Source organism: Coregonus lavaretus (assembly GCF_964263955.1).
Source record: "Coregonus lavaretus genome assembly, chromosome: 28".
Taxonomy (NCBI): Eukaryota; Metazoa; Chordata; class Actinopteri; order Salmoniformes; family Salmonidae; genus Coregonus; species Coregonus lavaretus.
In genome coordinates this window covers 36533888-36545248 of record NC_140015.1, presented here as the reverse complement: position 1 = coordinate 36545248, position 11361 = coordinate 36533888, and the positions used below count along the sequence as shown (strand labels likewise).

The 11361-nt window shown below is 45.5% G+C and overlaps 1 protein-coding gene across 1 annotated transcript; it reads left to right on the top strand.

Moving 5' to 3' along the window:
• Window positions 1-5327: 5327 nt before the first annotated feature.
• LOC311104503 (BTB/POZ domain-containing protein 17-like) lies at window positions 5328-11197 on the top strand. The gene is made up of 3 exons (XM_084146358.1): window positions 5328-5561; window positions 8452-8737; window positions 8913-11197. The coding sequence occupies exons 1-3, from the start codon at window positions 5468-5470 to the stop codon at window positions 9979-9981; spliced, it is 1449 nt and encodes a 482-aa protein (XP_084002484.1). The 5' UTR covers window positions 5328-5467; the 3' UTR covers window positions 9982-11197.
• The last annotated feature ends 164 nt before the right edge of the window (window positions 11198-11361 follow it).

The following is an 11361-nucleotide window of genomic DNA, read 5'->3' as shown; positions in this document are numbered from 1 at the left end:
GCCTGAATGAAACCTAGTGGATGGGATCGGTCAGTGTCTGTAATTGACTGTACATAGAGAGATGGCTTTGAATCACGTGTCATCATCTCAAATACAGCCTCTCTATATTTTTTAATTGTCATTCCATGGCAACAATAGTTGGTTACAGCCTGTCAGGTAAGAGGGGCTTGGCTTTTACTCAGCAATTATTTTAGACATCCTCAGTGTTGTGTTATTTTATTCATCCTTTCTACGGCTACCTGTTTTGCTTTAACTCTATTCATTTCATTGTTTTAATATGAAGTGTGTTGCGATTTTGAATGCACTTTAAATAAAGTTTGATTTAATTTAATTTACAACACCAGGGCAAGCTATCACTTCTTCTCACAGGGATGTCCTCTGTCCTCCAGTAGCCATCCCAATTCCTTCCTTCCTGTCTCAGACCTCATTAGAGAGTACCTCAGCCCAGCTCTCCTCAGAGAACATGTCAAACTATTCATAGCACACAGGCTAGATATGAATCTCCTAGGACATCTGTAGGTAACTACATAGATGCATTCTTACTAGCCGATTGCAACTGCAACCCAATTCCCTCTGAAACAATGTTTTATGCTATCCTTGGTGGACTACGTCGGATACCATAATGAAATAAATCCATATTCTTTCTACAGATGTATTTATCTATTTGTTTTATGTGGGGGTTATTCAACAGAGATTATTTGACTAGACAGAAGGTAATCTCGTTTAACACAGAACTAAAATCTTGCGTAATTTGGTCAGACGCTCGATAGACATCTGTCAACGAGAGATTAGACTGAAGGCTAATTAGTGCAGGTTAGGGTTTTTTGCCATGAATCTTGTTCTGGAGGCAGCTCTGCAGAGTGGTCACAAGTCATAACATCTGATTTTAAACATAACCCTAACCTTAACCCTAAATTAAGACCAAAAGGCACATTTTTGTTCTCAATAATGTTTACAATATAGCCAACTTTCACTTTGCAGCTGGTCCATCTAGCTGTAATCGTTCAGTTCTGCCTCAAGTACAAGACTCATCCCAATAAACATCAACCTGCTTAATTAGTCTGAAAGGCTTCTTCATTTGCTTTCATCTCAGTCAGCAGTCCAACACACTTTGAGCACATCTCTTCATCTCTCCCTGAAGAGATCATCAAAACCATCTGGGTATTGGCTCCCCATTACCCCAGAGACAGGGAATCAATATTGAAACTACGCGGCAGAGAAAGGGTCAATTTAACACCTCGTTCATTGGTCAATTACTTCAACATTCCTTTGACCTTTTTAGGTCATCACCACATTCTCATGTGCCAATGTCATGGGCGGCTTCTCTCTGCCGGGACCACAATGCACCAGGCAGTAACCATTACGCGTCAATTAGGCTGAGTAAGAGTTTTTAGGAGACCATGTGGCTTGATGCCACTCACCAGAGTGGATAGTATGCATGGTATTGATTTCATGGTTCCCCGTAAGAGCAATTAGCATGTTCCCTGCCTGCAGCAGCAACCTGTGAACTCTTTGACCAGCTGTTCCTTTTGTTGCTGAGGATCACGCACATTCGTTTTGCACTCGGCAACAGAACAACAGAACATACAGACACACAGTCACTCTGCATGCACTGCCTCAGGTGCCGCTTGTTAGTGTGGTTTGTCTCTTCAGCTCATTTCAATCCTTTTCAACACAAAATAAGTAAGCATTAAAGGGATAGTTCACCCAAATTATTAAATTATATATTAGTTTCCTTACCCTGTAAGCAGTCTATGGACAAGGTATGATGATAGCAATCCATATACATTTTATTTTTTATTATTTGGTGTTTTTATAAATGCCAATCAATAAGATATAGCAGTTGATTTTGATTACCATAGCAACAAAACATGAGCAAGAAGGGGGGATTGATACAGACGCTCAAGATACAACAATTGAGAGATAATATTACATGATGGGTATCTAACCAAGGTCTTTGATGGTGGAGATGACATTTGACCAGCCCACTAGTCTTTGTAGCCGTGCCATGCTTTGGTTTTATTTACTTGGCCACCGTTTCCAAATGCTAACTTTGTAGCATTCGTGGAACAAATCCAATGCAAGTCAATAGTACCGATATGTTTCACACTTCATGTCCAAACCATCTATTGAGCTACACAATCAATGTTAGATATTTTAGGATGATTTGGACATGAAGCATTGTCCATACTGAACTCATATCAAGCCATTTGTCATGAAAGCAAGACATGAACAAGAAGACAGGTGTGTACATCAGTGGAGGCTGCTGAGGGGAAGACGGCTCATAATAATGGTTGGAATGGAGCAAATGGAATGGCATCAAACACATGGAAACCATGTATTTGATACCATTCCACTGATTCTGCTCCAGCCATTACCACAAGCCTGTCCTCCCCGATTAAGGTGCCACCAACCTCCTGTGGTGTACATCCATGTGAATGTATTTTATTTTCCGAAGAGTACAAACAGTTGAGTTAAATAGACGAAGCCCCAGATGGATATGTGCACTAGTCCAATCAGAGTGCAGTGCACTGAAATTGTCACATGAAAATTTTACAGTGGCCATTGCTCTAATGCAGGGCTCTCCAACCCTGTTCCTGGAGAGCTACCATCATGTAGGTTTTCAATCCAACCCCAGTTGCAACTAACCTGATTTAGCTTATCAACCAGCTAATTATTAGAATCAGGTGTGCTAGATTACAGTTGGAGTGAAAACCTACAGGACGGTAGCTCTCCAGGAACAGGGTTGGAGTTAAAACCTACAGGACGGTAGCTCTCCAGGAACAGGGTTGGAGTTAAAACCTACAGGACGGTAGCTCTCCAGGAACAGGGTTGGAGTTAAAACCTACAGGAGGGTAGCTCTCCAGGAACAGGGTTGGAGTTAAAACCTACAGGACGGTATCTCTCCAGGAACAGGGTTGGAGTTAAAACCTACAGGACGGTATCTCTCCAGGAACAGGGTTGGAGTGAAAACCTACAGGACGGTATCTCTCCAGGAACAGGGTTGGAGTGAAAACCTACAGGACAGTATCTCTCCAGGAACAGGGTTGGAGTGAAAACCTACAGGACAGTATCTCTCCAGGAACAGGGTTGGAGTTAAAACCTACAGGACGGTATCTCTCCAGGAACAGGGTTGGAGTTAAAACCTACAGGACGGTATCTCTCCAGGAACAGGGTTGGAGTTAAAACCTACAGGACAGTATCTCTCCAGGAACAGGGTTGGAGTTAAAACCTACAGGACAGTATCTCTCCAGGAACAGGGTTGGAGTTAAAACCTACAGGACAGTATCTCTCCAGGAACAGGGTTGGAGTTAAAACCTACAGGACAGTATCTCTCCAGGAACAGGGTTGGAGTTAAAACCTACAGGACAGTATCTCTCCAGGAACAGGGTTGGAGTTAAAACCTACAGGACGGTATCTCTCCAGGAACAGGGTTGGAGTTAAAACCTACAGGACAGTATCTCTCCAGGAACAGGGTTGGAGTTAAAACCTACAGGACAGTATCTCTCCAGGAACAGGGTTGGAGTTAAAACCTACAGGACGGTATCTCTCCAGGAACAGGGTTGGAGTGAAAACCTACAGGACAGTATCTCTCCAGGAACAGGGTTGGAGTGAAAACCTACAGGACAGTATCTCTCCAGGAACAGGGTTGGAGTGAAAACCTACAGGACAGTATCTCTCCAGGAACAGGGTTGGAGTGAAAACCTACAGGACAGTATCTCTCCAGGAACAGGGTTAGAGTTAAAACCTACAGGACGGTATCTCTCCAGGAACAGGGTTGGAGTGAAAACCTACAGGACAGTATCTCTCCAGGAACAGGGTTGGAGTTAAAACCTACAGGACGGTATCTCTCCAGGAACAGGGTTGGAGTTAAAACCTACAGGACGGTATCTCTCCAGGAACAGGTTGGAGTTAAAACCTACAGGACAGTATCTCTCCAGGAACAGGGTTGGAGTTAAAACCTACAGGACAGTATCTCTCCAGGAACAGGGTTGGAGTTAAAACCTACAGGACAGTATCTCTCCAGGAACAGGGTTGGAGTTAAAACCTACAGGACAGTATCTCTCCAGGAACAGGGTTGGAGTGAAAACCTACAGGACAGTATCTCTCCAGGAACAGGGTTGGAGTGAAAACCTACAGGACAGTATCTCTCCAGGAACAGGGTTGGAGTGAAAACCTACAGGACGGTATCTCTCCAGGAACAGGGTTGGAGTTAAAACCTACAGGACAGTATCTCTCCAGGAACAGGGTTGGAGTGAAAACCTACAGGACAGTATCTCTCCAGGAACAGGGTTGGAGTTAAAACCTACAGGACAGTATCTCTCCAGGAACAGGGTTGGAGTTAAAACCTACAGGACGGTATCTCTCCAGGAACAGGGTTGGAGTTAAAACCTACAGGACGGTATCTCTCCAGGAACAGGGTTGGAGTTAAAACCTACAGGACAGTATCTCTCCAGGAACAGGGTTGGAGTGAAAACCTACAGGACAGTATCTCTCCAGGAACAGGGTTGGAGTGAAAACCTACAGGACAGTATCTCTCCAGGAACAGGGTTGGAGTGAAAACCTACAGGACAGTATCTCTCCAGGAACAGGGTTGGAGTTAAAACCTACAGGACAGTATCTCTCCAGGAACAGGGTTGGAGTTAAAACCTACAGGACAGTATCTCTCCAGGAACAGGGTTGGAGTTAAAACCTACAGGACAGTATCTCTCCAGGAACAGGGTTGGAGTTAAAACCTACAGGACAGTATCTCTCCAGGAACAGGGTTAGAGAGCCCTTCTCTAATAGGTATGCACAAATCTTGAAATTACTAAGATTATCAGGCTGTTACTGACAACTGTTGTCAATTTCCAGCAGACATGCTGTTATAGGATTTTGTATTCAAATGTATTGGTGTTGGTATGGTGTCATAGATATCACCAAACTAATTAACTCTGTGCTTAATTACTTAATTGTGCTATTGACACAGATTTCACATTATATTGGTCTTATTACTTCTAATTAACATAAATTAAATCCTCACATACAGTACCCTAATTATATTATAACAGGGTACTGTATCATAAAATAATCCATTCATATTGACTCCATAATATAGTGTTTAATCACCCTTTGAAGAGAGAGAGACTGTACTGTCCCTACTGACCCTACTGGGCCACAGATCAATGTTAACACGGAAAAGGGAGAAATTCAAAATCAAAGCCGTCGTCATAGCAACGGCCCCTGCCAGATTCCACCAATCAATGGAGTCCGCAAGGCGATGCGAGAGGCACCAGGCGGGGGAAAAGGCCAGGCGTCCTACATAAAGAGTCCGGGACGGGGAGTCAGGGCGCCACAACGGGGCAACCCACCTCTTGCACACACACACACACACACAAAGACACTAAGCACCAAGGGGAAGACGGAGAGAGTGAAACGAAGAAAAAAGAAGGAACAGAGAAGAGAGAGGGGATATATATGACTAGATATGGCACACAGCTATGAAGGAGGAATCCCTGCCCGGGTATATCTGGGAAGCCTGCTTGTGGCTCTTTGCTTCCAACCCATCACCGTTGGAGGAGGTAAGGTGACTGTGCGACAGACTGCACTGCATTGCGATCAACTGTTTACTTTGTCTATTTTAGTCACTCTGCCACTTTCCTCTCACTACAGTGCATAAAGAACATCCGTTTTATTTCCTATCCTATTTACATTTCTTATCCTAAAGAAGGGTAGGAAAGAGATACAACTCTGTTTTAGAGGAATATCTCCTCACTCAGTGTGTTGGGGAAACGGTAGTGGGACACATTGTATGTGGGTTGCTCTCTTTAAGCCCTCAGGCACTGGGTTGAGTATTGGAACAGCAGTACTATCCCCCCAGTTCCCACATCCTATCTCTGTCTGTCTGTGGTGTTTTGCAGAGAGAGCCTGAGATGTTTGTTTTTGTGCTGCCTTTGTGAGTCAGAATCGATAAGGATGCTATTTTAGAGACTGAAGAAAATGCTCCTTCCTATATTGAAGGTCTTGACCTGGGAAGCATCAATTGAATTGCACTTTATTTCAGGCTATAATGCCTTCATCTTGCATGGAAGTTTCTTCCTCATGCGTTTTGTGTGCAGAATCCTCACACACACTGTAGGATTTTTCAGTGAGCATATATCTATGTTTAATTTAGGGGATTCAACCCCCCAGCTTCTAAAACTCACTGTGCTTAACTAGAGGAGACAATTCTTAATATTTTATTAATAACATCATCCTCAGATGTATCCATTTTTCTGAAGTTCACGCTTCAATCTATTGTAACAAATGGAATGCTTGATTACAGCACATTTAAATTCGGAAGTAAATTAGCCGAAACAAATCAATCTGTCACAATTAAATGGCATGTTAACCTATCACAATTAATATGCTTGCAAAAGTCAAATTGAACTTCTGAAGTCCAATTTTGTTTGAGCTCGGTGAATGACACAAATTCCACAAATGCAATATGCAAATGCCAAAGTTATTTGTCAATGGCCCACAAGCATCAGCTGCCGTCACGGAGATGTAGGCTATAGGTTAGTTGTGTTTATTGAACTGAACAAAGGTTGCTTTGAAGTGGAGGTGCATGATTAGCCGACAGTGGTGATATGAAGACTGGGGGGGCAGTGAGGCAGCTAAGGGAGTGGAGGGGCAGGAGTCTTTCTACCCCTGTGTCTCATTAAACCTACAGTAACAGGAGGAAGCAGCTGGTGTCGTTAGAGGCAGAGCAGGAAGGGCGTTAAAGAGAGTGAGCGTGCAGCTTGTCGTGCTGAGACTTTCTTTCATGTGACTCTACAGTGTGCATGTGACACTTGTGCTCATCCTCAAGAAGACCCTGTAGTGAAGAAGGAGACATCTTGTGCTCATCCTCACAGGAACCCTGTAGTGAAGAAGGAGACATCTTGTGGTCAACCTCACAGGAACCCTGTAGTGAAGAAGGAGACATCTTGTGCTCAACCTCACAGGAACCCTGTAGTGAAGAAGGAGACATCTTGTGGTCAACCTCACAGGGACCCTGTAGTGTTAGTAATAAATCGAATCAATAATAATTTTAGCAGCAGCGTAGGTATGAGGGATCGCAGTGGTTAGCCATTTAACAGTCAGGAATATAGCCAGGAAGTACAGTAGAAGCTGTTTAGCAGTCTGTTGGTCTGAGCCTTGATGCACTGGTACCACCTGCCGTATGGGAGCATGGAGAACAGTCCATGTCTCGGGTGGCTGGAGTCTTTGGCAATTTTTCGGGCCTTTCTCAGATATCGCCTGGCATGTACGTCCTTCCGGTTGAGGGGGTTGCAGTTGCCATACCAGACGCCAAATCGTATCAGCCTCCTGAGGGAGAAGAGGCACGACTGTGCTGGTATGAGAGGACCATGTTAAGTCCTCGGTGGTGTGGACACCGAGCAATTTAATACAGTATATGAACACTATATTCATGTCATTATCTGCAAATATGGGTTTAAAAACTAATTTAAAAAAACTTTTAAAAAGTTGTTTAGTCAGGGGATTAAAAAAACTGTTTTAGACATGTCTGGTGCTTGTACAGTATAGCCTAGGCAAAATTGTACTTAAAGACAAGTAGCCTTTAGGTTTCATAGCCTACACTATTACCATCCATTATCATCCATTATTATCAATTTCACATAGTCTATTAACAGTGTGCTTTACGCTCCAAGATGCTGACCCTAAACCCAAACCACGGGTAGGATTTCCCCATTAGCGACTGGGTCAGTCATTTCTGAACTGCAGACGAACTCAGCGACTGTTCAAGTTTATGGCCATGTCATCACTGCACTGTTATTTAAGCTTTGGAGGGGAGAGTGCAGAGTGTTGAGGCTAGTAGACGGCTTGTCATAATGAATGATTGGTTAGAGGTTGTAATTAATTGTGAGAGCCAGGTGGGTTTATAGGGACAGCAGGGCTTTTATGTTTTAGAACGATGTGTTGAGTTGCTCGATAGTGGCACATGTTTTAGAAGGAGGTGTCGATTGGCTGAATAGGGGTGTTTATGTTTTAGGAAGATGTGTTGATTGGACAGTTGGATAGGACTTGATGGATGTACCAGTGTTGTCAGGTAGGACAGGACGTCAATCAGAGAGACTCAGGTGTCGATACATTGATCAAGGAGGGTCTCACATGGATTGAGTATCTGTTGGCTGAGTCTGTGTTGATTGGCAGAATGCTCAACTGCCAACTCAACATTCAGTGTCAAAGTGAGTGATGACTGGAGAAGAAGGGCTCTATCTCAATTTGTCTTTCCGCAATTCCTCACCTCCTTCACAACCGTATTGGAGGAGAAGGTCCAAGGGGAGGATGCCATACAGAATAGAGAGTATGGTAAATAGAAAGAGGTTGCGAGGAATCGAGGACAGATGAATTGAGAAAGAGCTATGGTGTTTTCACTTGCAGTTGACCTAGTGTTGAACGGGATCCCTTCATCTTCTCTTCCTGTAGCCGCGCTGAAGCAGGAGGTGGCGCTGGAGAATGGCGCCACAACGCTGAACCACTCCATGGCAATGGTGCAGCGCATGGAGGGTCTGCTGGCCCAGGGCAATGGCAGCGATGTGGCCCTCCATGTGCAGACGGTAAACACGGACGAGGTGAAGGTGATCCAGGCGCACACGCTGGTGCTCTCGCTGCAGAGCGAGGTGTTTGAGGAGCTGATGCTCAGCCGCAACGCCAGCACCGTGGTCCTGAGAGAGCCTGCTGACTGTGCTGCTGTCTTTGACAAGTTCATCAGGTGAGGGGACCTGGAGGGGGGAGGAGACATAATGAGTGCACACCTCAGGGGGATGGGGGAGGAACAGAATTGGGCTAGTGATGTTTCATATTTTGTATAAAAAAAGTGACCTCCTTTCAAGTTCAGTAATGCTAATGTTTCTGCAGACCGATCTAGCCTTGTTTTATCTCTGCAGGTACCTCTACTGCGGTGACATCTCCGTGCGTCTGGACCAGGCAATCCCTCTGCACAAGCTGGCCAGCAAGTACCGTGTGTGGAGCCTCCAGCAGGGCCTGAGCCAGTACATGACGGGGCACCTGTCCAGCGACTCCCCGACGGGCCATGTGGTTGGCTGGTACCAGTACGCCATGCAGATCGGCGACGCCAACCTGAGGGACAGCTGCCTCCAGTACCTCTCCTGGAACCTGTCGTCAGTGTTGCAGAGCGGCGAGTGGGGCTCCATCAGCGATGACCTGCTGCTGTCCCTGATGCAGCGCTCCGACCTCATCCTGCAGAGCGAGCTGGAGCTCTATGAGGCCCTGGAGGCCTGGATCGGCCAGAACCAGCCGGCTGGCCTGACGGTGGAGAATGCCCTGAGGCAGGTGCGCTACGGCATGATCCCCCCGCAGCACCTGTTCCGTCTGCAGAAGCAGTCGCCACTCATGCTGAAATACTACGAGTCCATCCGTGACCTGCTCTTCCTGGCCTTCCAGTTCCACTCGGCCTCGCCCGTCCAGCTGGCCAAATACTTTGACGTCAACTGCAGCATATTCACGCCGCGCAACTACCTGTCGCTGTCCTGGGGCTCGCCGTGGGTCATCAACAACCCCACGCGCGACGACCGCAGCTTCAGCTTCCAGACCCAGCTGGGCCCCAGTGGCAGCGATGCCAGCAAGCGGGTGACCTGGAACGCCCTGTTCTCCCCGCGCTGGCTCCCGCTCAGCGTGCGCTCCGCCTATACTAATGAGATGCAGGCCACACGCACCGACGGCGGCCGTCCGCGCATCATCGTCACCCCAGCCACTTCCAGCCCCGACTTCGCCGGTGTGAGCTTCCAGAAGACGGTGATCGTGACGGCGAGGCAGGGGGGTAAAATGGTGGTTCGTCACGTCTACAACTTCCACCAGAGCACTGAGGAGGCCGGGGATTTCCTGGTGGACGCCGACCTTCACCGCCGGGTGTCTGAGTACCTCATTGACAGCTCCCTCTACCTGCACGTCGTGGTGAAGCCCCTTTACCACAGCCTCATCGTCGCCAGGAAATAGGCCAAGAGGTTGTTGTCGCCTTAGTAACCAACGGTTCCCACTAGATGGTCAAGTTGCAATGTCAAAATTGGCTATATCATAAAAAATTATGAAAACCAAAAATGTGCTTTTTGGTCTTAATTTAAGGTACAAGGCATAAGGTTTGCAGTGTGGTTGAGATTAGATTTCAAGAATATAAATTGTAGAAATAGGCTGGGTTTATGACTTTGGAACTTGCCCAGACAGTGACGACCGTAACCAACTGTCCTCCCTGCTGAGTCCCCCTCCTACCCCCCTCCGCCTGCACACAGTCACATATGCACACACCACTATGCCAAACACACTCATATCGCAACTCCTGTTTATTGGCCTGGTATTGGGCACCTTTGTTCAACATCAGTAAATGGTGCTTTTTGCAGTAGTGGTTAAGTTTGTCTCCGAACTGTTTTAGCTCCGAAAAGAGGTGTCTGGTGCCAGCTGTAACTGTACTGCATCTATTAAGTCAATGAAAGTGTTTCAGATAATAACAGTTCCTCCACATCTTACACACATGGTAGTGGCAAACACATGACTGCACTGTATTTGTTTGAGATATGATTATGTCAATACTTGGATATTTCCTTGATTTCCCCTGATTAGAGGAAAGGCACATTCTTTATGACACATTTAACTGTATGATGCTATCTGCATAGCTATAGGATACTACTAGTATATCAAAGTGTCAGTTATTGGTATTGTTTCCATTAGCTGAACTCTCACTTTGTCGGTGCTAACCAAATCTCACAGGATCAAGTGAAGCTTCTTTCATTGCTTTGCACACTGCTGCAACACCATAAGTACTGGCCATTTTAAAAGCATGCATTCATACCATTAGTCACAATTACCCACATATAAGTTTACAAGCCTAAATGTTATAGCCATGCTGATGCTCAGTGACCAGACAATTCCTATACCAGAGTTTCTCTAGAAGCCATTTTGCTGTTGCCCTACTCTTTTGCAAGTTGGGGAGCATTTCTATTGAATCTTTAACCCTACCTACAGTATTAGTGCTATTAGTAGGATTGTGTTGTTGTGAGTAGTGCTGACATAATTAATTATACACAGGCCTATGGATGACATTGTTGGTCTAAGTTATACTGTCGGGTCTTTAGAATGTTACTGTTATTGGTTCATGTAGCTACGGTATCTCTCTATGTCCTCTTCCTATATCCTGAATAAAATTGTATTTTACCCAGTCTGTAATTTGTCTGTTTACTTGATTCACCGTAATATGCAGAACACTATGTGATACAGAGGACAATTGTGAGTTAAGCCTAATTTATACCATACATATGCAACGAAGTAACACAAACGCAAAATAGCGACCCTGTATACTGGCATCACATTTATAATTGCGGGGCT